General features: G+C 64.7%; 12 protein-coding genes across 12 annotated transcripts; 7 read left to right on the forward strand and 5 right to left on the reverse strand.

Annotated features, from left to right (window-relative positions):
- Positions 1 to 199: 199 nt before the first annotated feature.
- MIH1 (protein-tyrosine-phosphatase) lies at positions 200 to 2,324 on the forward strand (the record flags this gene model as incomplete). Its single annotated transcript, XM_060264611.1, has 2 exons — positions 200 to 715; positions 738 to 2,324. 2 exons carry the CDS (start codon positions 200 to 202, stop codon positions 2,322 to 2,324), a joined length of 2,103 nt encoding a protein of 700 aa, XP_060120594.1.
- Positions 2,325 to 2,377: 53 nt separating this feature from the next.
- Positions 2,378 to 4,093, reverse strand: MJAP1_000645 (uncharacterized protein; the record flags this gene model as incomplete). Its single annotated transcript, XM_060264612.1, has 1 exon — positions 2,378 to 4,093. One exon carries the CDS (start codon positions 4,091 to 4,093, stop codon positions 2,378 to 2,380), a length of 1,716 nt encoding a protein of 571 aa, XP_060120595.1.
- Positions 4,094 to 4,602: 509 nt separating this feature from the next.
- MJAP1_000646 (uncharacterized protein) lies at positions 4,603 to 9,017 on the forward strand (the record flags this gene model as incomplete). The annotated part of the gene is made up of 2 exons (XM_060264613.1): positions 4,603 to 7,328; positions 7,349 to 9,017. 2 exons carry the CDS (start codon positions 4,603 to 4,605, stop codon positions 9,015 to 9,017), a joined length of 4,395 nt encoding a protein of 1,464 aa, XP_060120596.1.
- Positions 9,018 to 9,030: 13 nt separating this feature from the next.
- MJAP1_000647 (uncharacterized protein) lies at positions 9,031 to 9,854 on the reverse strand (the record flags this gene model as incomplete). Its single annotated transcript, XM_060264614.1, has 3 exons — positions 9,031 to 9,042; positions 9,107 to 9,614; positions 9,637 to 9,854. 3 exons carry the CDS (start codon positions 9,852 to 9,854, stop codon positions 9,031 to 9,033), a joined length of 738 nt encoding a protein of 245 aa, XP_060120597.1.
- A 326-nt stretch (positions 9,855 to 10,180) lies between these two features.
- On the forward strand, positions 10,181 to 12,229 carry MJAP1_000648 (uncharacterized protein; the record flags this gene model as incomplete). Its single annotated transcript, XM_060264615.1, has 1 exon — positions 10,181 to 12,229. The coding sequence occupies one exon, from the start codon at positions 10,181 to 10,183 to the stop codon at positions 12,227 to 12,229; it is 2,049 nt and encodes a 682-aa protein (XP_060120598.1).
- Positions 12,230 to 12,277: 48 nt separating this feature from the next.
- RAD18 (RING-type E3 ubiquitin transferase) lies at positions 12,278 to 13,413 on the forward strand (the record flags this gene model as incomplete). Its single annotated transcript, XM_060264616.1, has 6 exons — positions 12,278 to 12,379; positions 12,402 to 12,595; positions 12,618 to 12,823; positions 12,846 to 13,051; positions 13,074 to 13,295; positions 13,318 to 13,413. The coding sequence occupies 6 exons, from the start codon at positions 12,278 to 12,280 to the stop codon at positions 13,411 to 13,413; spliced, it is 1,026 nt and encodes a 341-aa protein (XP_060120599.1).
- Positions 13,414 to 13,551: 138 nt separating this feature from the next.
- On the forward strand, positions 13,552 to 15,003 carry MJAP1_000650 (uncharacterized protein; the record flags this gene model as incomplete). Its single annotated transcript, XM_060264617.1, has 1 exon — positions 13,552 to 15,003. One exon carries the CDS (start codon positions 13,552 to 13,554, stop codon positions 15,001 to 15,003), a length of 1,452 nt encoding a protein of 483 aa, XP_060120600.1.
- An 18-nt stretch (positions 15,004 to 15,021) lies between these two features.
- On the reverse strand, positions 15,022 to 15,794 carry ERG2 (C-8 sterol isomerase; the record flags this gene model as incomplete). Its single annotated transcript, XM_060264618.1, has 3 exons — positions 15,022 to 15,032; positions 15,067 to 15,649; positions 15,672 to 15,794. The coding sequence occupies 3 exons, from the start codon at positions 15,792 to 15,794 to the stop codon at positions 15,022 to 15,024; spliced, it is 717 nt and encodes a 238-aa protein (XP_060120601.1).
- Positions 15,795 to 15,944: 150 nt separating this feature from the next.
- Positions 15,945 to 19,293, reverse strand: MJAP1_000652 (uncharacterized protein; the record flags this gene model as incomplete). Its single annotated transcript, XM_060264619.1, has 6 exons — positions 15,945 to 16,369; positions 16,460 to 16,596; positions 16,845 to 16,860; positions 16,979 to 17,347; positions 17,372 to 19,069; positions 19,092 to 19,293. 6 exons carry the CDS (start codon positions 19,291 to 19,293, stop codon positions 15,945 to 15,947), a joined length of 2,847 nt encoding a protein of 948 aa, XP_060120602.1.
- Positions 19,294 to 19,386: 93 nt separating this feature from the next.
- RFC2 (Subunit of heteropentameric Replication factor C (RF-C)) lies at positions 19,387 to 20,544 on the forward strand (the record flags this gene model as incomplete). The annotated part of the gene is made up of 5 exons (XM_060264620.1): positions 19,387 to 19,418; positions 19,456 to 19,534; positions 19,557 to 19,753; positions 19,778 to 19,921; positions 19,944 to 20,544. The coding sequence occupies 5 exons, from the start codon at positions 19,387 to 19,389 to the stop codon at positions 20,542 to 20,544; spliced, it is 1,053 nt and encodes a 350-aa protein (XP_060120603.1).
- Positions 20,545 to 20,564: 20 nt separating this feature from the next.
- On the forward strand, positions 20,565 to 21,000 carry MJAP1_000654 (uncharacterized protein; the record flags this gene model as incomplete). Its single annotated transcript, XM_060264621.1, has 3 exons — positions 20,565 to 20,569; positions 20,593 to 20,775; positions 20,799 to 21,000. 3 exons carry the CDS (start codon positions 20,565 to 20,567, stop codon positions 20,998 to 21,000), a joined length of 390 nt encoding a protein of 129 aa, XP_060120604.1.
- A 1-nt stretch (position 21,001) lies between these two features.
- On the reverse strand, positions 21,002 to 22,210 carry PRO1 (glutamate 5-kinase; the record flags this gene model as incomplete). The annotated part of the gene is made up of 1 exon (XM_060264622.1): positions 21,002 to 22,210. One exon carries the CDS (start codon positions 22,208 to 22,210, stop codon positions 21,002 to 21,004), a length of 1,209 nt encoding a protein of 402 aa, XP_060120605.1.
- Between the last annotated feature and the right edge of the window lie 35 nt (positions 22,211 to 22,245).

Below are 22,245 nucleotides of genomic sequence, written 5' to 3' on the forward strand. Positions count from 1 at the left end.
CGATTGTGGGCGGTGTTACTTTGTGCTCCTTGTCTTAGTTGCGCTCCTAGGATAAGTTGGAGTGATCATGGCTGCGATCCTCTCCTCACCGCAGCTCGCGCCAGCTGCTTGGAGCATGGAGGAGCCGCATCTCCTATCGTCGCCTGTCGCTCGTGACGGATGCCTGCCGCACGAGCTCGACCACTCGTTCGGCTCATCAATGTCCATCTCCTCGCTGGACTCGCCCGGCCACTGCCCGTCCCGGCCGCGTGCGGTGACGACCACGCTCGACGTCTTGCACGAAGACCCATTCTCTGCGCCGTCGCCTGCCACCTCCGAGCCAATGCAGGCGCCGTGGGGGGTGCGCTCGCGCGCTGACCTCGTATACGGCCAAAAAAGCTCGCCGCACGCGATGGAGATCTCGTCGCCCGCGGCCTTTCCGCCGCCGATGCCCGCGCCGCGGCCGTGTGTGCGTCCGATCATGCCCCGCCGTGCGGACCGCACCATGCGGCGCTCCATGCCGCTGCTCCCGTCCGTCGCCGAACTGCAGCAAGGCAGTCCGCAGCGCGAGCCGCCGATGAAGAAGCGCTTGTCATCGCTGCGGCAGCTGCAGGACGCCAGCTTTGAGCGCGACGACGACGCGCTGAGCGACCGGATTGCATCCGATCGCCATGCCGAAGATAGCGGGATCTTTTCGCAGCCCGCGATTGTGCGCACGCATGCACGCTCGCAAAGTGTACGTTTCTATGCTAACCCAGGCAACTCTATGGTGGCAGCCCCAACAGACCAACGCGCCGTCGCCGATGCCCGCCGCCGGCCCGCCGCAGATGGACCCGTCGCCGGTGCCGGTGGTGCGCACCGAGCCCGCCGACGACTCCTGGTCGTTTTCCGGCCCCGAATCGGGCAAGCGCCCGTGCCTTGCGTGGTCGGGCAAAGCGGCCGCGTCGCCGCGGGGCATGGGCGACTACTTTTTCCACCCCGAGTCCCCCCAGGTCGGGATGGCCGACGGGATGTGTAGTGGTGGCCTGCTGCAACCCCCGTCCTTCTCGCCGTCGAGCTCGCCGTCGAGTTCGCCGTGTCTGCGTAGCTCGGCGCTGCCCCAAGGCCTCTTTTCGAGCGAGCGCCAAGGCGGCAACGGGCTACCGGTCTCCCGCGATGGCGCGTGCGTCCGCGTGTCGACCGTGCACAATATCCAGCTGGTGCAGACGGTCGAGTCCCCGCTGGACGACTCGGACGAGTCGCTCATGATGCCCGAACCCCCCCACGCGCACCGCGGCTCGCCCGTGCGTGCGTCGCTGCGCAAGAACCGCCTGGTGGGCATGACGGCGCGGCGTACGCAGACGACGGCGATGCTGCCGCCCCCCGTCGACAAAGAGAACGAGGCGCCGGCGCCGTGCATCAGTGTGTCGCCCGGCCTCCCCGGCTTTGGCACGTTTGAGATTGACCGCAAAATCCTGCCGTGCTTCCCCGTGAAGAGCGACGGCCTGATGCGCATTACCCCCCACACCATCCGCGAGCTGCTCCAAGGGAAGTACGACGAGCGGATCCACGGCTTCCAGATTGTCGACTGCCGCTTTGCGTACGAGCACGAGGGCGGGCACATTGCCGGCGCGATCAACCTGAACACGGTCGAGCAGGTCCAGCAGCACTTCCTTACGCCCGGCCAAGGCTTCCACCAGACACGGAACATGCCGGTGCGGACGCAGAGCGGCATGCCCGACGAACACGGCGACGCGCGCAAGTTTGTGCTCATATTCCACTGCGAGTTCAGCTGGAAGCGCGCGCCGTCGATGGCGCTCGCGCTCCGTGCTGCGGACCGCTCGCTGGCGAGCGACTACCCCAAGTGCCACTTCCCCGACGTGTACGTCCTCCAAGGCGGCTACGCCGACTTCTTCAAGAGCTGCCCCGACCTGTGCGAGCCGCAGGCGTACGTCCCCATGGACGATCCCCGCTACAACCGCCGGCGCTCCGAGGAGCTCACCGGCTACCGCAAGCAGTTTGTACGGAACCGCAGCTTTGCATACGGCGACGAGCACTTTTCCGCTCTCGCCATGCTCTCTTCTCGCCTGAACACGGGCGCAGAGCGCGGCGCACCGCCCCCGGCGCCATCGCAACTCGCACCGCCCCAAGACCCGCGCGAGACGAGCTTTAGCAGCGCAGGCGACTCGTCGTTCGAGGCCGACGCCTCCTTCTCGCCCTGCGCAGCCGCGACCTTCCGGCGGCCCGCGCCGCCGGCCGACGAGCCGATCGGCGGCACGGCGCCGCCGACGTTGATGCGGGCTTTTGCCCGGCGTCCCCTCATCCGCGCAGAGACAATGCCCTCTGCGCACCCCATGTGTCCCTAGTCATTCATGAGTACATTACGAGCCTTTCCTAGCCCGTTGCTACAGTACATGCGCTACGAAGCGCGATTGCGCAGGCGCGGCATCCGGCGTGTCTCGGGGCGTGCCGGAGCGCACTTGGCGTCGGCGCGCCGCGCGCGTTTCGCGTGCGGCGCGCGTTTGTCTTCGTCGCGGAGGTGCGCCGAGTCCCACGCAAGGTCGAGGTCGGTGAGCGCCATCATCTCCTCCGGCGAGCTGAAGTAGGTGTCGACGTCGCTGTCGCCTTGCGCCTCCTGCATCGTGAGGTGCAGCGAGGCGTGCGTCGCCATTTGCGACGGCGTGGGGTCGAGCCAGTGCGCCGGCTCGGGCGCACTCGGCTCGGGCGCAGTCGCACTCGAGGATGCGTCAAAGAGCGGCGCGGCGTCGTGCAGCGACTCGCGCGCCACCGGCGGCGCGGCGTCCGAAGGGAGTGACGGCGGAATGAGCGCCGCGAGCGTCACGGGCGACGCACTCTTGTCTTTTGGCACGGACCGCTCCGCCATCTCTTGTGCAGTGATGGTGTGGATCGGCGTCAGCGGCGTCTCGCCGTCGGCATCAAGCGCCGGATCGCGCGACTCTGTATCCAACGGCGTTGGCGCCGCGAGCGCGTCGTACGGCAACGAGAGGGTGAGCGCTCCTGCGTGCGCCGACTCGGTGGTGCGCATCGGCACCGGGAGCGCGTGCTGGAACACGGCATTGCTCGGCACCTCGGCGTGGTCGGGCGACGACTGCTTCACCGACGGCGAGCGCGTACCGAACGGCTCGCTGGTCAACGGCGAGCCTTCCTTGGTGCACGACGCGGGCGTCGTAACGTTGCCGTCGGTCATGATGCCGTCCGACGCATCGCTCCCATCTTGCGATGGCGACGGGACGTGTGTCAGGAGATCGAGCTCGGGGTCGTGGAGCATCGTCCGGTGGAAGTCGTCTTCCTCGCCGTCCGACTCGTTCGACGGCGCGGCGTTCGACGGCCAGGTGTGGTCGCTGGCAAAGACTACGCTCTTGACGGCCGCACCCGGCTTGGGCTGCCCAAAGACGGCAATCGACCACGCCTGGTGCGCGAGGTCCGCCGAGCGCTGGACGACGTCGCCTTCGTCGTCATCATCGTCGTCGTCGTCCTCCTCCTCGTCCACCGTCACAGGCAGCGGGCGCCAGACGCCTGTTGCGGTACGTACCGGTTTCGGGCTCATGATGCCCGACATGTCGGCGGGCCGCGGCGCCTCTCGCCGTGGCGGCGGCACGATCCGCTCGCCGTGGCGCGTAAAGGTCGCCGGCGCGTGCTCCGGCCGCTCGAGCGGCTCGGGCGTAGTGCGCTTCGGCGCTGGCCGCACTTGCGGCGCAGGGCTCTTGGCGCTCCGTGCGCTATTCTTGGTGCGTGGCGTGGGCATCGGCGGCGAAGCCGACGCTGCCTTGGCCTGTTCCGCAGTAAGTGCCTCGGGGGGCTTGTACATGGTGCTCGGCCGCCGGTGGCGCTTCCCTGGCCCCGTTTCCTCGGGGTCGGGCGAAGGACTCGGCGCCGGCGACGTCTTGACTGTGTGCGCCGGCACAGCAGGCGCGCTCGCGCGCTGTGCGAACGCGGGCGAGTCTTTTGTTTCTTTTGGTGTCTCTGTCCGGCACCGCGGCGCCTTTGCCATCGGCGTCACAGGCGACGGCGACGGCGAGCGCAGGCGGCTGGGGAGTTTTCGTGAGCGGGGCGCACGGCGCGGCGTTTCTTCCTCGAGTGCGGCCGCCGGCGCGACGAGCGGCGTATCGCCCATCATGTCAAACGGCGCACTGCGCGCCGGATAATTTTATGCCAAGCGGATGCCGTGGCAAGACGTTCAGAGCGCGCCACGGCAGTACGAAGATCGTAGCAGCGGCGCGGTCGTCGGTGGCGCGGCAGAAGCAAAACGGCGCCGCGGCGTCCCGCCGATCGGCCCGCCCGATAAGCACGTGGCATTCGGCCGAAACATCGCCCGCAGCACGGCCGAACGGCGGTGCGTGGGGCAGTGACGTTGAAGAAGCACGGTCCCTCAAAGACACGCACAGCTTGCGGAGCTTCATGACTGCGAACGAGCCTGGGCAGCCGAGCGACAGCCCAGCCGAACCCTGGCGCCGTCCGGGCCTGTGGCGCTCCGCGTCCGGGCAGGGCAGCGTGGGTACGTCTGCGGCATCGCGGCCGCTCAATACGCACCCCGCCCGCTCTGCCAGCGGGGAGCAGAGCCACCTCCATCGCACCGCGGTGCAGTCGTCGTACCCACGCGCGAAGCATACGCCGGCGGCAAGTATGTCGTCCTTGGGGCCGAACGCCACGCCGCCACACGTTCCCCACCCGTCTCCCGACCCAACACCGAACCGAGGTCGCGCGCGCGCGGGCACCCTCCCGTCGCGCTTTGGGCCCGCAACCTCGGGGCTGCGCACGCCCCACGACGAGGTGGTGAGCGCGGGGCGCTGGTACTTTCCCCGCACGTCGCCCCTCGCACAAAACGACCCGTTTGCCCCGCCCATGTTTGCGTCCGTGCCGGACATGATGCAAGCACCCCTGCCGCCAGCCTTTGAACCATTTGCGCGCCTCCCGGAGGACCGCGCGCAGACGGATCCTACGCTCCTGCAAAGCTCGCTCAGCGACGCAGACACCAGCGGACTCGTCAAGACCCTCGACTACCTCGGCCTGAGCGACGCCCCGGCCGTGGATGAGCCGGGGGCACTTGCACCGACGCGCGAGCGCGCCGCGACTGACGCGGCAATCCTGGGGCCGACTCGCACGTCGGTCGCGCCGGGCGGGCCGGTGCGTGCGCCGCTCCTCGCACGCCCGCCGACAGCGACGGCGAACACGCTGCGCCACCGCCTCTCGCAGCTGCCTCTAGGCGCACAGGACGTCTTTTCGGAAGACCAGAACCGCCCGCGCGCAACAAGCATGGGCACACTCGATCGGCCGTCGGTCGACGTGGGCGACGTGCGCCGCGTGCCGTCGCCGGGCGTCGCGATCGGTCGCGTGCCGTCGCCGGGCGTCGCGATCGGCCGCGTGCCGTCGCCGGCGGCTGCCGCCTCGCCGGCGCGTGCGCCAGGCCACGGGCGCCTGCGTGCCGACACCATCGCCGCGCTCAGCGGGCCGGACGGCCGCCAGCGCACTGAGCTCGAACTGCAGCGCACCGCACATGGCCACCGCGAAGACGACTCGTTTGGCCACCTCGCACAACCCCTCTCGCGCGTTGCGGGTGGTCCGCGCACGCGCAGCATGACGATCGCGAGCGGCGCCGCGCCGCGCGCGGCCGATGCGGAGCGCAATCTGTACCTCTCGCAGCTGAGCGGTCAGGCGTCGACGCGTGTGCTGCTGCGTCTATTTGAGCCGTACGGCGTGATTGACGATATCCTCCTCTTCCCCGAGCACCATGGCGCAGTGATCCAGTTCCGCGACGCGCAGCATGCGCGTGCGGCGCACGATGCCGGTGTCGCGTTTATCGGCCCCTATCTCGCGGAGCTGCTGAGCGACCAGCGCCAGCCGCCGCTCTTATCGCGCGCCGAAGGCGACTGGTCGCGGCACAGTGCCGCCGACGGCACGCCGCCGCCCCGCGCGCGGCACGGCGGCACGGCGAGCATTGTGCCGAGCAGCGACAAGGGCGGGATCCCGCTGCCTGCCGAGCACGTCGTGGCGCTTGCGCCCGAGCAGCAGCGTGCGGTTGGCGACACGCTGCACTTCCGCACCGGCTCCGACCCCCAGGTCGGATCGCTGGAGACGTCCGAGACGCGCACGTACCACGCAAGCATCCCGCCTGTGAACGACGGGGGGCGTCCCAGCCGCCGCTTTGACAATGCACGCTTCCGCGAGCTGCGCAAGAACATGGAGAGCGGCCAGATGAGCCAGACGCAGGCCGACACGGTCGCGACCGAGCACCTTGATGTGATTGTCGAGCTGTCGAGCAACTACATCGGTAACACGGTCGTGCAGCGCTTTTTCGAACAGTGCTCGGAGGAGGTCAAGACCCGCATGCTCGAGCGCATCGCGCCGCACCTCGCGACGATTGGCACGCACAAAAACGGCACATGGGCCGCCCAAAAGATCATCGACTGTGCCAAGACAGACGCGCAGCAGCTGCTCATCACTCGCCATTTGCAGCCCTACGTACCTGCGCTGCTCCTCGACCAGTTTGGCAACTATGTCGTGCAGTGCGTGCTGCCGTTTGGCTTTCCCCGCGCGACCTTTATCCTGGATGCAATGGTCGACCGCTGCTGGGAGATTGCGCAGGGGCGCTTTGGCGCACGCAGCATGCGCACCGTGCTCGAACACGCCTCGGTGCCGCGCGTGCAGCTGAAGCGCGTCGCGATGGCCGTCATACTCAACTGCGTGCCGCTCGCGACGAGCGCCAACGGCGCGCTGCTCCTCACCTGGCTCCTCGAGACGTCGGGCCTCGAGGGCGCGATGAGCCAGCTGGCGCCGCGCTTTGTGCCGCACCTTGCACAGCTCTGCACGCACAAACTCGCGTCGGTCACCATTCTGCGCATCGTCTGCCAGAGCGCCGAGCCGGGCGCCGCGACGCTCCTGCTGCGCTCCATCTTTGATCTGCCCCAGGCGAACGTCCTCGAGGAGATCCTCCTGGATCTCGTACACGGCTCGCAGCTCGTCGCCAAGGCGCTGCAGAGCCCAGTGCTGTCGCCCGACGCGTACACCGAGTGCGTCGACGCGGTTGCCGCGATCCTCCTGCGCCACGACCTCGTGGGCGCGCCGGCGTACCGCCGCCTCGCCGAGCAGGTCGGCCTGGCTCTCCCAGACACGGCGCGCATGTCGCCGACGCACCTGCGGGTGGGAAAAACCGAGGGCCCAGAAAGGCCACCAGTGCTAATGAACCCTGTGGACGGCATACCCCCCATCCTGCCCCCGTCTTATGGACCGACGGGAGGGGATGGTGCACGCTTCGGCGTGTCCACGATGCCCTACGCTGGCCCCCCTTTTGATATCCACGGCCCGGACGCCGCACCTCGCGGCGCCCTCGCGCCGGGCGCGACGCCGCCTCGGTAGGAAATAGCTTAGTCAGCTTTTGCCTCGGCGATGGCGCGGGGATGATGGTGGCGACGCTCGAGCAGCTCCCGCACGAAGTGCTTACGCACATTGCGTACTATGTCGCGCTCACGCCACAGGGGCCACCTAGCGATCTCCTTCTGCTCTTGTGCGCGAGCCGCACGTTGTATAACCACCTCGCGCCGGGGATCAACACGGCGCTGTACGCACGCCTCTTTGCGGGCGTGTTTGACCGCGCAGCGATCGTGCGGCGGCTCGGCATGCCGTCGCCGACGCAGCTGACAGAAGAGCTACAGTACCGCTTTGCTGTGCTCAAACGCCTGCGCCGCTACGTCGAGCTGTACGAGGCGGACCCGACGCAAGGCGCTCTCGACGCCGCGCACGCCTGCGCACAGGACTGCCTGTGCCAGGACCTCTGGAAGGCGTACGTGATGGCGCTCGAGCATGACGAGCACAACGTGCGCCAGCTGTACTGGGCGAAAATTAGCGCGTATACCGATATCCACGCTGTACAGACCATGTGCGCGCACCACGTCCACCGCACCTATCCGACGCAGGCGCAAGTCACGGCGCTCGCAATGCACCTGCGGCATATGCTGTCAAGGGGTCAGCAGCTGTCGCCGACGGACGACGACAGCAGCGACGAGCAAGACTCACTTTTTCTCCTGCTCAAGCCGTTTGTGTTTGCCGCACACGAATACGACATGTTCTTTGGGCCGTGGACGGCGCGCACCCTTCCGCTCTCGAGTGCGCACGGAGGAGGGGGAGGCAGCATGCCCTACGCATCGGTACGCCACTGCGGCACGACGCTGACGCTCGCCGTGCCGCCCGTGAGCCAGGCCGCAACATCTCTCATGTTTCAGTGCACCGCGCATGCAATGCCGACGGCGCACCTCACCGCGCGACTGGACAAGCGCATTGGGTCGGTGCCGATGCGCTTGCAGTCGTCGCGCGACTACGACCACGACTTTCGGCGCCTGCAGCTGTGCTACGACGCACGCTCCGCACCGGGCCTGCGCCTCGAGGACCATATTGGGCGCCTGAGCGGCGTGTGGGAGGGTCGCTTTTCGTTCTTTGACATGGACGCTTACCGCGAGATGCTCGATGGGAGCACGTCCGCGTTGTACGACGGCACGTTTGGCGAGCAGACCCAAGTCCTGCGCCTCTCGGAAGCCGTCGTGTGCATGTCGTCCGATGGCGTCGCGCGCTACCACGAAGAGATCATGGCCAACGACACGTTTTCGCAGCACATTGCGCAGGCGCACAAAAGTGCCGAGGCGCACTCCCTTCCTGCGCCGACGCGCAGCGGCAGCCAGCAGCCCTACATTACCGCGAGCCATGGGGAGGTCATGCCGCCGACCGACGCCGCGACCATGCTGCAAGAGTGGCGCAAGCTGCCGTTCTGGTGCGACGACGAGGCTCCGGCCGACGGCGACCAGCGCGAGCTGCTGCTCTACGGCACCGGACACTCGGCCTGGGGCAAGTTCTTTGTGCGTGGCCGCGTGCGCGCGTGGGACGGCCTCGTGGTCCTCCTGAAAGAGTACGGGCCAGGGCGCCAAGGCAAGTGGATGTACCGCGGCTATTCGCTGGCTGGTAGCACCATGGTCGGCCGCTGGCGCGACGCATACACGCCCCACGCCCTGCACGGCTATGAAGGGCCGTTCATCTTGACACGGCGCTCCTAGCTCCTATCGCACTCTATGTGGACCTCTTGGCCATTGACCACCGTCCCGTGCAGACCTCGGTGGACGGCCGGCGCATCTTCTGGGCGCACGAGCGTCACACGCACCGAGAACGTGTCCTGGCCGCAGGCCGTCTCGGGAAACTCGACGTGGGCGACCGCGGCGTGGGGGGCAAGGAGCGCGTGCACGTCGTCCGCGTCGATCGTAGCCGCCGGCACGAGACCGCGGACGAGCAGCGTGCTGCACGGCGTCTCGGCGGCCTCGGCGTCGACCGGCGCGCCGCTGCGCTGGACGCGCGCAAAGGAGACCTCGAGGGGGTAGCCGAACCACACCTTGCCGTCGGTCGCATGCAGCGCTGCCTGTGCCTCCTGCGGCGAGTCCATGTCCACAAACCCGCGGCGGCGTGCCTGGCCGTCGAGCATCGACAAAATGACGCAGTGGCGTACGGTGCCGTACTGCGCAAAAAGACGCTCGAGTTGTACAGTAGTGACATCCAACGGGACATTGAGCACATACAGGTTCTTTTGGGGCATGTCAATCCCCTCGCTCGCCTCGCTGTGCGTCGGCGAGGCCGGCTCGGTGCCGGGACAGTAGACGCGTCTGGTGAGCAAGGGCAACGTACAGCTGGTGTCCTCCAAACATTGTGTGGTTTCGCAGGCAGGCAATGTCCATGTCGCGCTGTGTGTACAGTGCGACGGTAGCACTGAAGCACCCGCCGTGCTGCGACAGGACGATGCTGCGCACCTCGAGCGGGTGGAACAGCGACGCGATCTCGGCCGGTGTCACGGACGAGCGCAGCGGCTCGACTACGACGCGGAACCTGGGCTTCCTACGGGTCATGGAGGCTATGGGTAGAATGCATCGCGATCGCCTCTCTTTCCTTGCGCGCCTGGATCGCGGTCGAGTCCTCGTCGCATGGGCTGCGTCGCATCGTCGCCTGCTCGTCCCGGGGCGCACGGACACGGCGAAATTTTGTTCGGCCGAGCCGCGGGCAAGCCCCGGAGCGTCTAGTCATACGTTGCGCGCCGATCTCTGCGCGCGCTTTCGTGTTCGGCGCACCGCACGCCGCGTCCCTCGATCCGGACTTTGCTGTTGGATCGTGACGTTGTAGATAGTTTGCCTCGTGTGGACCGGTGAGATCGCAGGACTGTGCGCATCTTATCGCCATGCAGGCCGACGACTTTGTGCTTTTTGACGATGCGCCCGAGGGCGAGTCGTATCCCCAGCAGGCCGGCACTTCTGGTGCCGTGGCGCCCGGATTCACAAAGTCTTCTTTCTTGCAGCACCGTGGACAATTTAACGATACGTCTCCGCTCCTCGAAGAAGCGCCGTATGGGCACCTCGGCCAGCTCGGCCAGGCGGACCCGACGCTGATGCAGCGTGCGCTGCAAGGCGGGGGATACGTCCAGCAGCCGCTCCAAGAGTCGCCCCATACACACGCTGGGACATCGCCGACGACGCCGCCTCCTCAGCCGTCGAGCGGCACGCTCGGCGCGCCGCTCACCATGCTGTCTCTCCAAGGCGCCAACAACGACAACAACAAGGCGCTCTTTCCTGGCACACAGCCCGATCCGACCAACGAACTGCAACGGGATACACGTCAAAAGCCGCAGGGGACCGAGACGCCCCGGTGGCAGCAGACCAAGAACGAAAACGGCACGCCCTTTTTGTGGAATCCGTCCACGGAGCAAGGAAATGCGGATCTCACCAACTGGAAACAGTTCTGGAGCAACAACCAGGGCCAGGGCATGGTGCCTCCAATGGCCGCAAATGCTGACGTGCTCCGCGCCGCAAACGAGGCGAGCGGGCGACAGGCACAGAGCGGGGACCGCACCGTCTCCCCGCGCGACCTCTACCTCGATCAGGAAGAAACCGCGACACCGAGTGCGCGCACAGATCCGGGGCGAGGCCTTGCGCAGACGCCCTACCCCTCGCTCTTTCCCGAACGTGCCGAAGAGGAGCCGGCGTCTGTGCCGACGCCCTTTGGCCTGTCGAGCGCCATGGAGACGGGATCGAGCACGGAGGAGGAGGACGACGAGGACGAAAAGCCGTTTCCGTCGGCAACCTATGCCGGCTCTGTGCTGGGCGCCATGGCGCCGAACGAGCAGCTGCTCGAGCAGTGGAGCCGCTCGATGTATGCTCCGGTGAACCCGGCCGCGCCGAACGGGCGGCAGCCCGAGTCGATGCATACGCGGCAGTGGCCCGTGACTGGCCCCTCGTTCTCGGCCATGTCCACGTCGAGTGAGTCGGACGAGGAGCCGACGGTGCCACCGTATACACGCGGCAGCCACGCGGGCAACGCGACCAACTTCCAGGCCTCGGTGCCGGGCGCGTTGGGCGGCTATGGCTACATCCCCAGCAGCCAAGAGAGCGGTATGAGCATGCAGAGCCCCGACTCGGAGTCGATGCCTGGCTCGCACATGTCGGTGAGCATGACCGAGAGTGATACACCCGGGAACTCGGGACGCAACCGCAGTCCTTCGATATTGAACCATGCGCAGGCCATTGTGCCCGCGTCCGAGCGCCATGCGCCGAGCCCCAGCGAGGACGAGGAGCCGGCGCCGGCACCTCGTCGCGCGCGCTCCCCAGATACCAGTCGTCCGCGCCAGCTTCGGTCCTCGAGTAATTCACGGCGCCAGGAGACCGATGCAACACGCAACGCACGCGAAGCGTCCCTGTCCGGCGCAGCACCACCCTCGTCCGAGTCGAGCGACCCGGAGAACGACGAGTCGGACTATGAGCAGTCGCAGCACCTCTCGCACCCCACGCCGCGCGCCTCTGCACGCCGTGGGCGGCAGACACGCGCCGCGTCGGGCCACCGCGCCACGGGCTCGACCGGCAACGCGCAGCCGCCGCCGTCCGGCGCCTACTCGGGCGTGCTCGCCGGCGCCGCGCGCAACGCGCAGGCGACAACCTCTCCGAATTCGTCCGCAATCCGCTGCGACTATGTATCCCCTGTCACAGGACAGACGTGCGGGACCATCTTTCATCGCATGTACGATCTGGCACGACACCGCATTACGCTGCATCTGCGCGAAGAGGCGCAGCTCGTCAAGGACGGCATGCTCAACGTCGACCAGTGTGTCGTCCTTGGCAAGGAGGTGGATGTACAAAAGGCACTTGCCGAACTCGAATGGACGTGCCGCGTGTGCGGCGCCACCTTCTCAAGAAAAGACGCCATGCTTCGCCACGAACGCCTCCGGCACCACCGATAGTTATCTTAGCGCCAAGTGGAGGTATTTTTACGCCACGCGTCGCGCTCCATGGACGCGCTGCTCGCCCAGGCCAGCGACCCGTCCGACTGGCCGCCGTCATGGGCGTTCCTTCGGCCGCTCGACGCAAGCTTGCGGTGCGGGCTGTGCTATGTAGGTCACCACTCTAATCCAGGATATTTTTCGCGCGCCCGTCGCGCTGCGCGAATGCGCGCACGTATTCTGCTCGTCGTGCATCCGCACGCACATCAACCAGCCGGGCGGCTCGGGATCGTTCTGCCCAAACTGCCGCCAAAAGAAGGCGTATGATAGCGAGCTGATGCCACAGCCTGCGCTTGAGGCGGCGGCAGATGGCTGGCGCAACGCACGGTACGTCACTGTGCTGACCCAGCGACGCGCTCGTCGAGAAAATGAACGAGGCCCAGACGCTCCAGGACGACCGGGATGCGCTGCGCGCGGAAATCGCCGAGGGGCGCGTGCAGGCGCCCAAGCGCGCCGCCCCCGAGGACGAGGGCGGCCGGCGGCTGCGGCCGCGCCAGGCACGCGCCTCGCTCGCCGAGCCAGCGTCGCCAGACGTCGACTACCGCTCACTACAAGGTACGCCGCACATCTGACGCAGCCGCGGACACGGTGCAGTGCCCTATCTGCTCGCGCAGCTTCACCGCAGCCGACCTCAATACGCACTTGGACCGGGGATGCGACCCCAGCGCGCCGCCGAGCAACTGGCTCGGCGCGCCGGCGCACGATCCTTTTGCGAACGCAAAAAGGCTTACACGCCCACAGTACCAGCTCAAGTCGGAGCGTGATCTACGAAAACTGCTAAGCGTACGTCGCGTGGCTGACCCAGTCGCTGGACCTGCCGAGCCACGGCAATAAAGAGCGCCTGGTCGAGCGTCACCGCCAGTGGGTGAATTTGTACAACGCCAACCTGGACGCGTCGCCCGCGAATCGCGAGTCGCTCGCGCGCCTCCGGCGCCACCTCCAGGCGTGGGACCGGGGGCAGGACGAAGTCGCGTCTCACAACAAGGACAAGGTCGTGGCAAACGAACGGCAGTACCAGTCTTGGCTTGTATGTCCTCCTACTCACGCAGAATACCCATCGCGGCCACTATGCCGACCTGGCAGCGCAGGCACGCGCCTCGCTCGCCAAGAAACCCACTCCAAGCGAGCCGCCGGAAGATGCATAGTTCCCAGTCCGCGTGGTGGAGGCGATGTTGCGTCTTGGCGCGACGTTGGTCTCGGCTTGGGCATGGCGCTTCGCACGTCGCACAATGCATAGCTTAGATCGGGATACAGAGACTGACGTTGAGAAGCCCGAATTATTTATGCCTGACCCTGCGAGCCCCGCGCCGGAGCAGGTCGCCGCGCCCAAGCTCGACGAGGCGGCGAATCCACAAAACTGGTCTCTAACACGCAAAATCTACTGCAACCTGGTGTACTCGTTGATTACGATCGTGACAACGTATGCGTCCGGCATCTACTCGCCTGGAGTGAACCAGATGCAAAAGGACCTGCCTGCACCGCACACCATCGCGCAGCTCGGCACGAGTTTATACATGTTTGGCATGGCCGCTGCGTCGCTGCTGTGGGGCCCACTGAGCCAGTCGCTTGGGCGGCGGCCCGTGTTTCTCATGTCGCTCTTCGGGAGCACCATGTTTAACCTGGGCGTGTGCCTCTCGCCCTCTATACCGTCGCTGCTCGTCTGCCGTGCGCTGGCCGGGTGCTCGGCGTCGGCGACGTTTTGCAACGTCGCTGGGAGCATTGTGGATATGACGACGGAGCGCAACCGCATTCCCTTTAATACCATCTTTCGGCACGTTACGTTCTGCGGCCCGCCCCTTGCGGCACTGCTCGGTGCCGTGGCCGTGCACGACTCCGACTGGCGCTGGAATCTGCGCTCGATTCCGATCCTGTTCTTTGCCACGCTCGTGCTGTACGCGCTGACGGTGCCAGAAACCTTTGCGCCTGCACTGCTGCAGAAACAGCAAGCGCGCAAGGAGGCGGCGCTGCGTCACGAAGACGCGTTGCACCGTGGCGAGCACCTGCTCCTGTCCATCTTTCCCAGCAAAAAAACGGTGCAGCTCGTCGCATCGCAGGTGAAGCAATCCCTCTTTGTCCCGTGGATCCTGCTGGTCGAAGAGCCCGTGCTGATGATTGTATGCTTCTACACGGCGATGTTATATGGTCTCTTGTACGGCTCGCTGCTCTTCTTCCCCGAAGTGTGGCAGGACATTCGCGGACTGACCTCGGTGCAGGTCGGCTATACCTACGGCGCGGTCCTGGCGGGCTTTACGGCCTCCGCCGCATTGATCGGCTGCACAATCCAGACCATCGAGTACCGCCGCGCCTACGACAAAGGCACCAACACACCCGAGCTCCGCATCCGCTCCGGCGTCTGGGCGATCCTCTTTGTGCCGATCGGCCTCTTTATCTTTGCATGGACCACCCCATTTGTACATGTCCACTGGTCCGGTCCGTGCATTGGCATCTTCTTTTTTGCATTTGGCATGCTGTCTGTGTTTAACTCCTGGCTGGCCTACCTTACGGACACCTACAGCAACAACACGGCGGCGGTCATTGGAATCAACACCTTTTGCCGCTCGGCCGTAGCGGGCGCATTTCCCTTGTTCACGAAGCAGATGGTCGAGGCAATGACCTTTCAAGGCGCGATGAGCATGTTTGGCGGCATCTCGGTGCCACTTACGTGCATTGGTATGCTCTTTGGCGTCTATGGTCACTACCTGCGAAGACACAGCAAACACGCTGTACACCGTTGACGGGCTCGCATGTATAGATTAAAACTTGCCTAAGTGTAAGTAGAAGCCTCTTTGTCAACATACCTTGGAGCAGGTTCTTGATCATCTCGCGGCCGGTGATCACAGCAGTCCTAAAGAACGTGGGGAAGTCGAGCGTCGACGAAATCGTGTCCGCAAAACCGAACGGCAGCATCGGGGGGATCCAGCCCTGAGCGAGCTCCAGCGCCCAGCATCCCGACTCGGGCATCATGTACTGCTTCACAACACCACGGGGGAGGTAGTGCATCGCACCCGCAGGGTACTCCTCGCGCTTAAGGTCCCCGGCCTTGTAGGCGTACTGCGTACCCGTCAGGATGTGGAAGTAGTCGTCCGCCGTGTGACGGCCAGTGTGGCCCTCGGTGCCAAGCGGCGTGCCAAAGAAGATCAGGTATTCGGTGATGGAAGCGTGGATGATGTACATGGAACCCATCGCACCACCAGCGTTGTTAAAGACCCACTCGGACGGCTCGCGGAAAGAGTGAGCGTTGAGGGTAGGGGCCACCTTGGGGTCCTTGCGCAGCTCCTTCACAATGTAGTCAAAGATCTGATCGGCATTCTCGCCGTGCTGCGCAATCGCTTGCTTGGTGATGCCGTGCAGCTTTTGCTGGTCAAAAATGTAGAATTGTTGCTGGGTGAGAAGAAGAACGTACCCTGTGCGCGTCCAGGTAGGTAAAGAGTGCAACAACCACAGCAAAGATCGTAGCGATGACTGCAATGCAGCGGGTGCACGAGCCAGAGGGCCGCGAAGTCTGCGTGTTTTGGACTTTCGGCATGGTGAGGGGTGAATAAGTGGCTTGGATTCTGTCTTCGTGCCGGAATCAGCTGAGGTGCGCACGGCGCAATTAACACGTGTCGGGGAAATACATTCGTACGTAAGACTAAGGTACAAGCAGGGATGCGGGGGTGGAGAGGGGCGTAGCTCGCTAGCTAGCCGCGGCCCAGAGCTTCTCGGCCAATTCAAACGAGGTCAGCTTGTTTTCTTTGCGCGACTTTTCGTCAATGTCGACCGAAACGGCCACGTTCCGGCGAGCGGAACGGACGAGCAACGAGGTAATCGGCGCATTGGGCTGCGCAGGGTCGTGAAACGGCACAAATCCCATGTTGCGGAAGAGCTGAAGCGCGAGACTTGGGGTCAGAACTTGGCTGGGTACGTACGCGCTGCGATCCATTTCCACGTCCTGTTCGACGTCACGACTTTCGCCCGCATCAATCTTGGCGCGGAAAGCGGAAAGATCCGCTTCGAGAGATGCGAGCGCAGTTTCCTGCTCATTGATCTTCTTGGCAAGGCCAAACTTTTCGTTTTCCATCTTGGTCATTGTTTCCATGTGCTCTTCGATCGAGCGCCAGTCTGCTGCAGCACGCGTAGAGCCCTTGCGCAGCTCAGCAACTGTATGTTGCAACTCTAAATTAGCCCATATATATATATATATATACGCACGATCGACGCGGTCCTTTGCCGACTGTACTTCCGCATCACGCTCGAGACGTGCCTCGTGGATAGCTTGTGACAAATCCTGAATTTGCGCGACGTCTTCGGCGGGATCCATCACTGCATGTACTGATTGCATCATTTCGCTAAAATGTTAGTGCATCACCGACGTACGCCATTGTGGGGTGATGCTCTGCGGGCTCCCCCTCCTGTTCCGCCATGTTATCCGTGAGGGAGAGCGGCGTGTTGGACTCGCGCGGCGTGGAGGTGCATCACGTGACCTACAACGACGTGCCAAAAGAAATGTGACAAGAGTGGGATTCGAACCCACGCCCGAAGACAACGGAAGCTAGAAGCTCTTATATTAAGGTAACCTTAACGTTGCGCCTTAGACCACTCGGCCATCTTGCCTGCAGTTGTGAGGATGAAGTATACTGTCGCTATCTAAACCCAAAGTAATACGAGTGCCTGCGGTCTAGGCTCAGCGGACCGTGTGCAATGCGTCACAATCGCTCCCTCGCTACGCACTATGGAGCTGGCTCTGCCACTCGGGCTTGATGATCCACTTTGCACCGGGCTTCTTGCTTTCCTTGGCAGCGCACTCTTGCAAGCGTGCCTCGATCGCAGTCTTGCTAACACCCTTGACAATAGGACCAAAGTGTTCGCGAAGATCTTCGAGCAGGGCAGGCTTGGATCGTGTAGAGCCTTGAATCAGTTTGAGTAGTTCGGGGAGATGGGTATCGGGGAAGTTGAACTTGGTGCTTCGGCTTGCGGTCGTCGCGGGCGCAGCAGAGGCCGATTCGTTCGGCCCTGCTTGCACTGCCGCCTCGTCCGCTGCAGGCGCAATGGACACGGTCGTGGACGTGAATGTAAAGGGATCCAGCCCCACATGTGCATCTGGATTAGCATAGCAAGACATACCATTGAAGAATTGAATGCGGTACGGCGCAAAGCTCTCGTGTCCGGGCTCGCCAAGCGTATTCTCCCAGTGCGGTCCAGTATAATACGGGACGAGTTTAGAGTCGAAACGGCGTCCCAGTAGCTTGACCTTCTTCTTCGGCTGCAAAAGATTGACGCCTTTCGGTGTCGGATCCCTGGACGTGTGCGCAAGCGGGCTGCTCGGCGGCTCGACCTCCTCGGGTGGCGGCGCCTCGTCGTCCTCTTCCAAATCGTCTTCGAGCCAGTCGTCCATCTCTGAGTCTTCATTGTCCGAGCCGCCCATGCTCTCTTCTTCTTCGCGATCGTCCATTGCATCGACGTTCTCGCCCTCCTCGACCTCTTCCCATTCTGCATCGCTGTCGTACGAGTAGTCGAGCGAGACAGGGTCCTGGCCGAACGGCTTGCGCGGCGTAATAAACGTCGAGGACCGCGTCCAGGTGCCCACCCAGCCCGGACGCCGGTCCGACTGGAACTGTAGGAGCTTGATCGGTACGAGGCGGCGGTTGTTGAGCTTTTCAAGCTCGCGCTTTGCGTGCTCTTCAGCGTTACCGCCAAGTACGTCCGACTCCTGCACAGTCTTCATGATATGGCGCACGGATGCTGGCGGGTGGATGCCGCGCACACGCGGCGTCGTGCGCGGCGCCCGTGTCTTACCCAAGTGCGTTAGCTCCTTGAGGAGTTCCGGCTGGCTTTGCGACCGAACATCCATCTCCTGGAGCAGGGCGTCTGTGGCCGGGCGATAAAACTTGTTGATATCAGCCATGTTTTTGTATTCGCAAGGCAGAAACGTGCGCTGAAAGTCGTTCTTGACTTCAACATCGTCCTTGCGCACCGACGGCGAGCGTGGCGAAGCCTGCTGAAAGAAAGAGTTGAAGAGGCGCACCTGTGCCTGCTTGCCCTTTTCCACCTTTTCCTCCTTGGCCTGGCGCTCGGCTTCCTTGGCCTGCTTTTCGGCCTCTTTGGCCTGGCGCTCGGCCTGCTTCTCGGCCTCTTTGGCCTGGCGCTCGGCCTGCTTCTCTGCCTCTTTGGCCTGGCGCTCGGCCTGCTTCTCTGCCTCCTTGGCCTGCTTTTCCGCCTGGCGCTCGGCCTCCTTGGCCTGGCGCTCGGCCTTTTTCGTCTCGCGCAGCTTGGCGCGCTCGAGCTTCTCCTTCTGCCCCGGGGTCATGGGCGCCTCTTTGGCCTCCGGCGCCTGTTGGGGCTCGTCCTTGGGCTTGGCGAGCTTCTTGCCCTCGCGCAGTGCGCCCTTTTGCTCCTCTGGCAGCGCTTCGAAGAGCGCGAGCGCCTCTTGCTTGGCGGCGACGCGCTCTTCACGGCGTGCCATGAGCTTATCTAGGTTCTCTTTCGGGAGCAGATCCAAGTTTTGCACCTCCCAGCGCCAGAGCTGGAGCGCTGGGGCAAGGTTTTCGCCGTCGAGGCCGTAGTTGACGCGCTCGGCGATCGCCTGGATCGCGTTCTGGATCACGGCGACTGGCAGCACATCGAGCGGCTGCCCGTCCTCGGTGACCTTTCCCAGGGCCCGGTGGCCTTCCGGGAGCACGGTAGCGCGCACGAGTTTCGCGAGCTCTGTCGCACTCTTGTCGCTTTCCTGCACCAAGCTCGCGACGATCACGAGGTGATCGTCCGGGATCGTGTCGAGCGTCTCGGCACGTTCCTCGAGAAAAGACTGAAAGCACAGCACAGCTGCATTAGTTTGGCGACCTACCCTTGAGCACCGGCATGGTCCTGTCCCATCCGACGGCTTTCTGGCGCAGAGCCAGGCGCGAGTTCTTTAGTGTGACGAGCGGCGGAGGTGCGCGCGTCTTCTTGGCGGCCTTAAGAGGCGGCTGCTGTCCCTCCTCTGCCTTGCGCTTCGCGGAATCCGGGCTGAGCGACGCACGCGGCGAACGCGCCTCATTTTCTGCCATGGCGGCAAGGCGGCAAACGCGCTGGAATTCTCCACGCGACGCGCGACGCGTGGATTTAAATCCCGCCGGCGCCGTCGGCCGTGAGTTGCGGCCATGTCGAGTGGGCTGCAGGCCGAGAACCGGCCGTGGGTCGAGCGCTAGTAGGTTGCCTGACTGATGTAGCCGCCCTAAGAACATTGACGAGGTGGCGTCGCAGCAGCATGCAGTGACTGTGCTGCGTAATGCGCTGAAAACCGCCAATGTACGTCGTGCGTCTCACGCAGCTCCCCCATATGCTCTTTTACGGCCCCCCCGGCACCGGCAAGACGTCGACGATCCTGGCGCTTGCGCGGCAGCTGTACGGCCCCGAGCTGATGAAGTCGCGTGTGCTCGAGCTGAACGCGTCCGACGAGCGCGGCATTGCCGTCGTCCGTGAAAAGATCAAGTCGTTTGCCAAGATGGCCGTGTCGGCGCCCAACCCGTACGTTGCTCTTTTCTCACTCAGGAATTACCCCTCGCCGCCGTACAAGGTCATTATCCTGGACGAGGCGGACAGCATGACGCAGGACGCCCAGGGCGCGCTGCGCCGCATTATGGAGCAGTACAGCCGCACGACGCGCTTCTGCCTGGTGTGCAACTATGTTACTCGGTATGTTCTATGGCTCATGTAGCATTATTGAGCCGGTCGCGTCGCGCTGCAGCAAGTTCCGCTTCCGTCCGCTGGACCTGGAAAGCACCGAGGACCGCCTGCGGTACATTGCGCGCGAGGAGGGCCTCGTGCTCAACGACGAGCTCATCCCCGCGCTCATACGCGCATCGGACGGCGACATGCGCCGCTCCATTACCTATCTGCAGTCTGTCGCGCGCCTTGCGGCGGCGCGTGGCGGCGACGTGCGGGATATGTCGGGCGACGCAGTGGCCGAGCTCGCCGGGATCGTGCCCCACCGCGTGATCGAAATGCTCGGCCAGAGCGTCGGCGTCGAGCCCGCGTCGATGGACGTCGACGAGGACGTCAAGCCGGCGGGCACGCCGTTTGACCGTGTCTCGGCGGCGGTCCAACACGTGGTGCGCGAGGGCTACTCGTGCATCCAGGTCCTGCTCCAGTTCCACGACTATGTGATTATGCACCCCCTGCTCAACGCACGGCAAAAGACCCGCGCTGCCATCCAGTTTGGCCAAACCGACAAGGCGTTGATGGACGGCGGGAACGAGGCGCTGCAGCTGCTGAGCCTCGGCCTGCAGCTCCACCAGGCGCTCGCTCGTAGTGATTAGTCATCTTCACTTTCGCGACGATGCCGTAGGTGCTTTTGGCTGACGCAGTCTGTATGAGTTGTTTTGTGTGGCGATCGCGTCCGCAGAGTCGGCGCCGCTACGTGATTTGGTGCAGTCGACCTCGCGCCTGGTGCTGAACCATGGCGGCGTGGTGCGCAACGTGCAGTACTGGGGCAAGCGCACGCTGCCGCAGCGTGCGCGGCGGCACCAGCAGTACCACACAGCCGGCGAGTAGGTTTTTATGGCTGACCCAGTTACTGGCTGATGCAGTTTGATACCAATGCACCGACGCTCAAGGTGCTCAACGACCGCCTGCGCCAGGACCCCCGCGTGGTGAAGTGGAATACGCTCAAGCTCGGCGAGAAGCTGCGCGAGCTCGTGCCGCCTGCCTCGTCCGGCGGCGCGACGCCGTCGCAGGCGACGATGGGCGGCAAGTCGGTCGACTACCTCGGCTAATCTATGTATACAAAAGCTTCTGAGCGGACTCCGACAGGACGATCTGGTCGGTGATATAGCTCGAGTCGGCACACCCCAGTGCCTCGTAGATTTGCGAGCTCTGCAGACCCTTGATACGCTCGCACTCGATCGACGCATAGTTGGCGAGCGCGCGGCCGACCTCGATCTCGTCGCCGCCGCGCTGCACCACCAGGCGCACCGCCTGGAGCCGCTCCCAGTTGCCCCGCACGCCCACGACGCCGGCCGGGAGGAGGCGCCCGCCCGAGTCTTTGCGCGAGATGCGCTCGTACGCCCCGTCATCAATGACGAGCGCGCCGGCGGGGTGCATCGCGTGCAGGATACGCCACTTGCGCGCGGGCAAGCGCACGCCGCTCGGGAGAAAGAGCGTGTGGGGCGGATCGTTCAGCGCCGGGCGCTCGCCAGGCTGCAGCGTCCTGGGCAGGTCCGCGTCGACGATGCGCGCAATGTTTTCGGGGTGCTCGCCGTTCAGGATGACGGTCGTGACGCCCGCTGCAGTCGCGAGCTCGGCGGCGACGAGCTTGGTCTGCATGCCGCCCGTGCCGAACGAGGAGCCGAGCGTCTTGACACTCGCCTCTTTTCGGGCCTCGTCGACCGACGGCACGACACCGAGGCGGTACGCCTCGGGGCACGTCCGCGGGTTGTCGGTGTACAGCCCGTCGACATCCGTGCACAGAAACAAAAAATCGGCGTCGACGAGCCCCGCGGTGATCGCCGAGAGCGAGTCATTGTCGCCGAAACGCATCTCGTACAGCGACACGGTATCGTTCTCGTTCACAATCGGCACCGCGTTAAACTGCGGCGCAAGCAGCGTGTCGAGCGTGGTGCGCGCATTGTGGTACCGTGGGCTATCGGCGAGGTCCGCGCGCGTGAGCAGCACCTGCGCGACGCTGATGCCTACCACGCCAAACAAATTGTCCCACAATGTCATAAGCCGCAGCTGGCCCAGCGCCGCAAGCGCCTGGCGCTCGCCGAGGTCTTTCGGGCGCTCAGTCATGCCCATGCGCACGCGGCCGACGCCAATCGCACCGGAGCACACGAGGATCACGCGGTGCCCGGCCGTGCGCAGCTGCAGCACCGTCTCTACGATCGACGACATGATCTTGATTTTGGGCTGCATCGTCGACTCCGACAGAATCGACGACGTGCCCAGCTTCACCACCACCGTCTTCCCAGCAGCGTCTGGAGTCATGAGGTGCGCACGGCGCAACGCACGTGACATCACTT

The sequence above is a fragment of the Malassezia japonica genome, chromosome 1 (genome assembly GCF_029542785.1).
Source record: "Malassezia japonica chromosome 1, complete sequence".
NCBI classification, from domain to species: Eukaryota; Fungi; Basidiomycota; class Malasseziomycetes; order Malasseziales; family Malasseziaceae; genus Malassezia; species Malassezia japonica.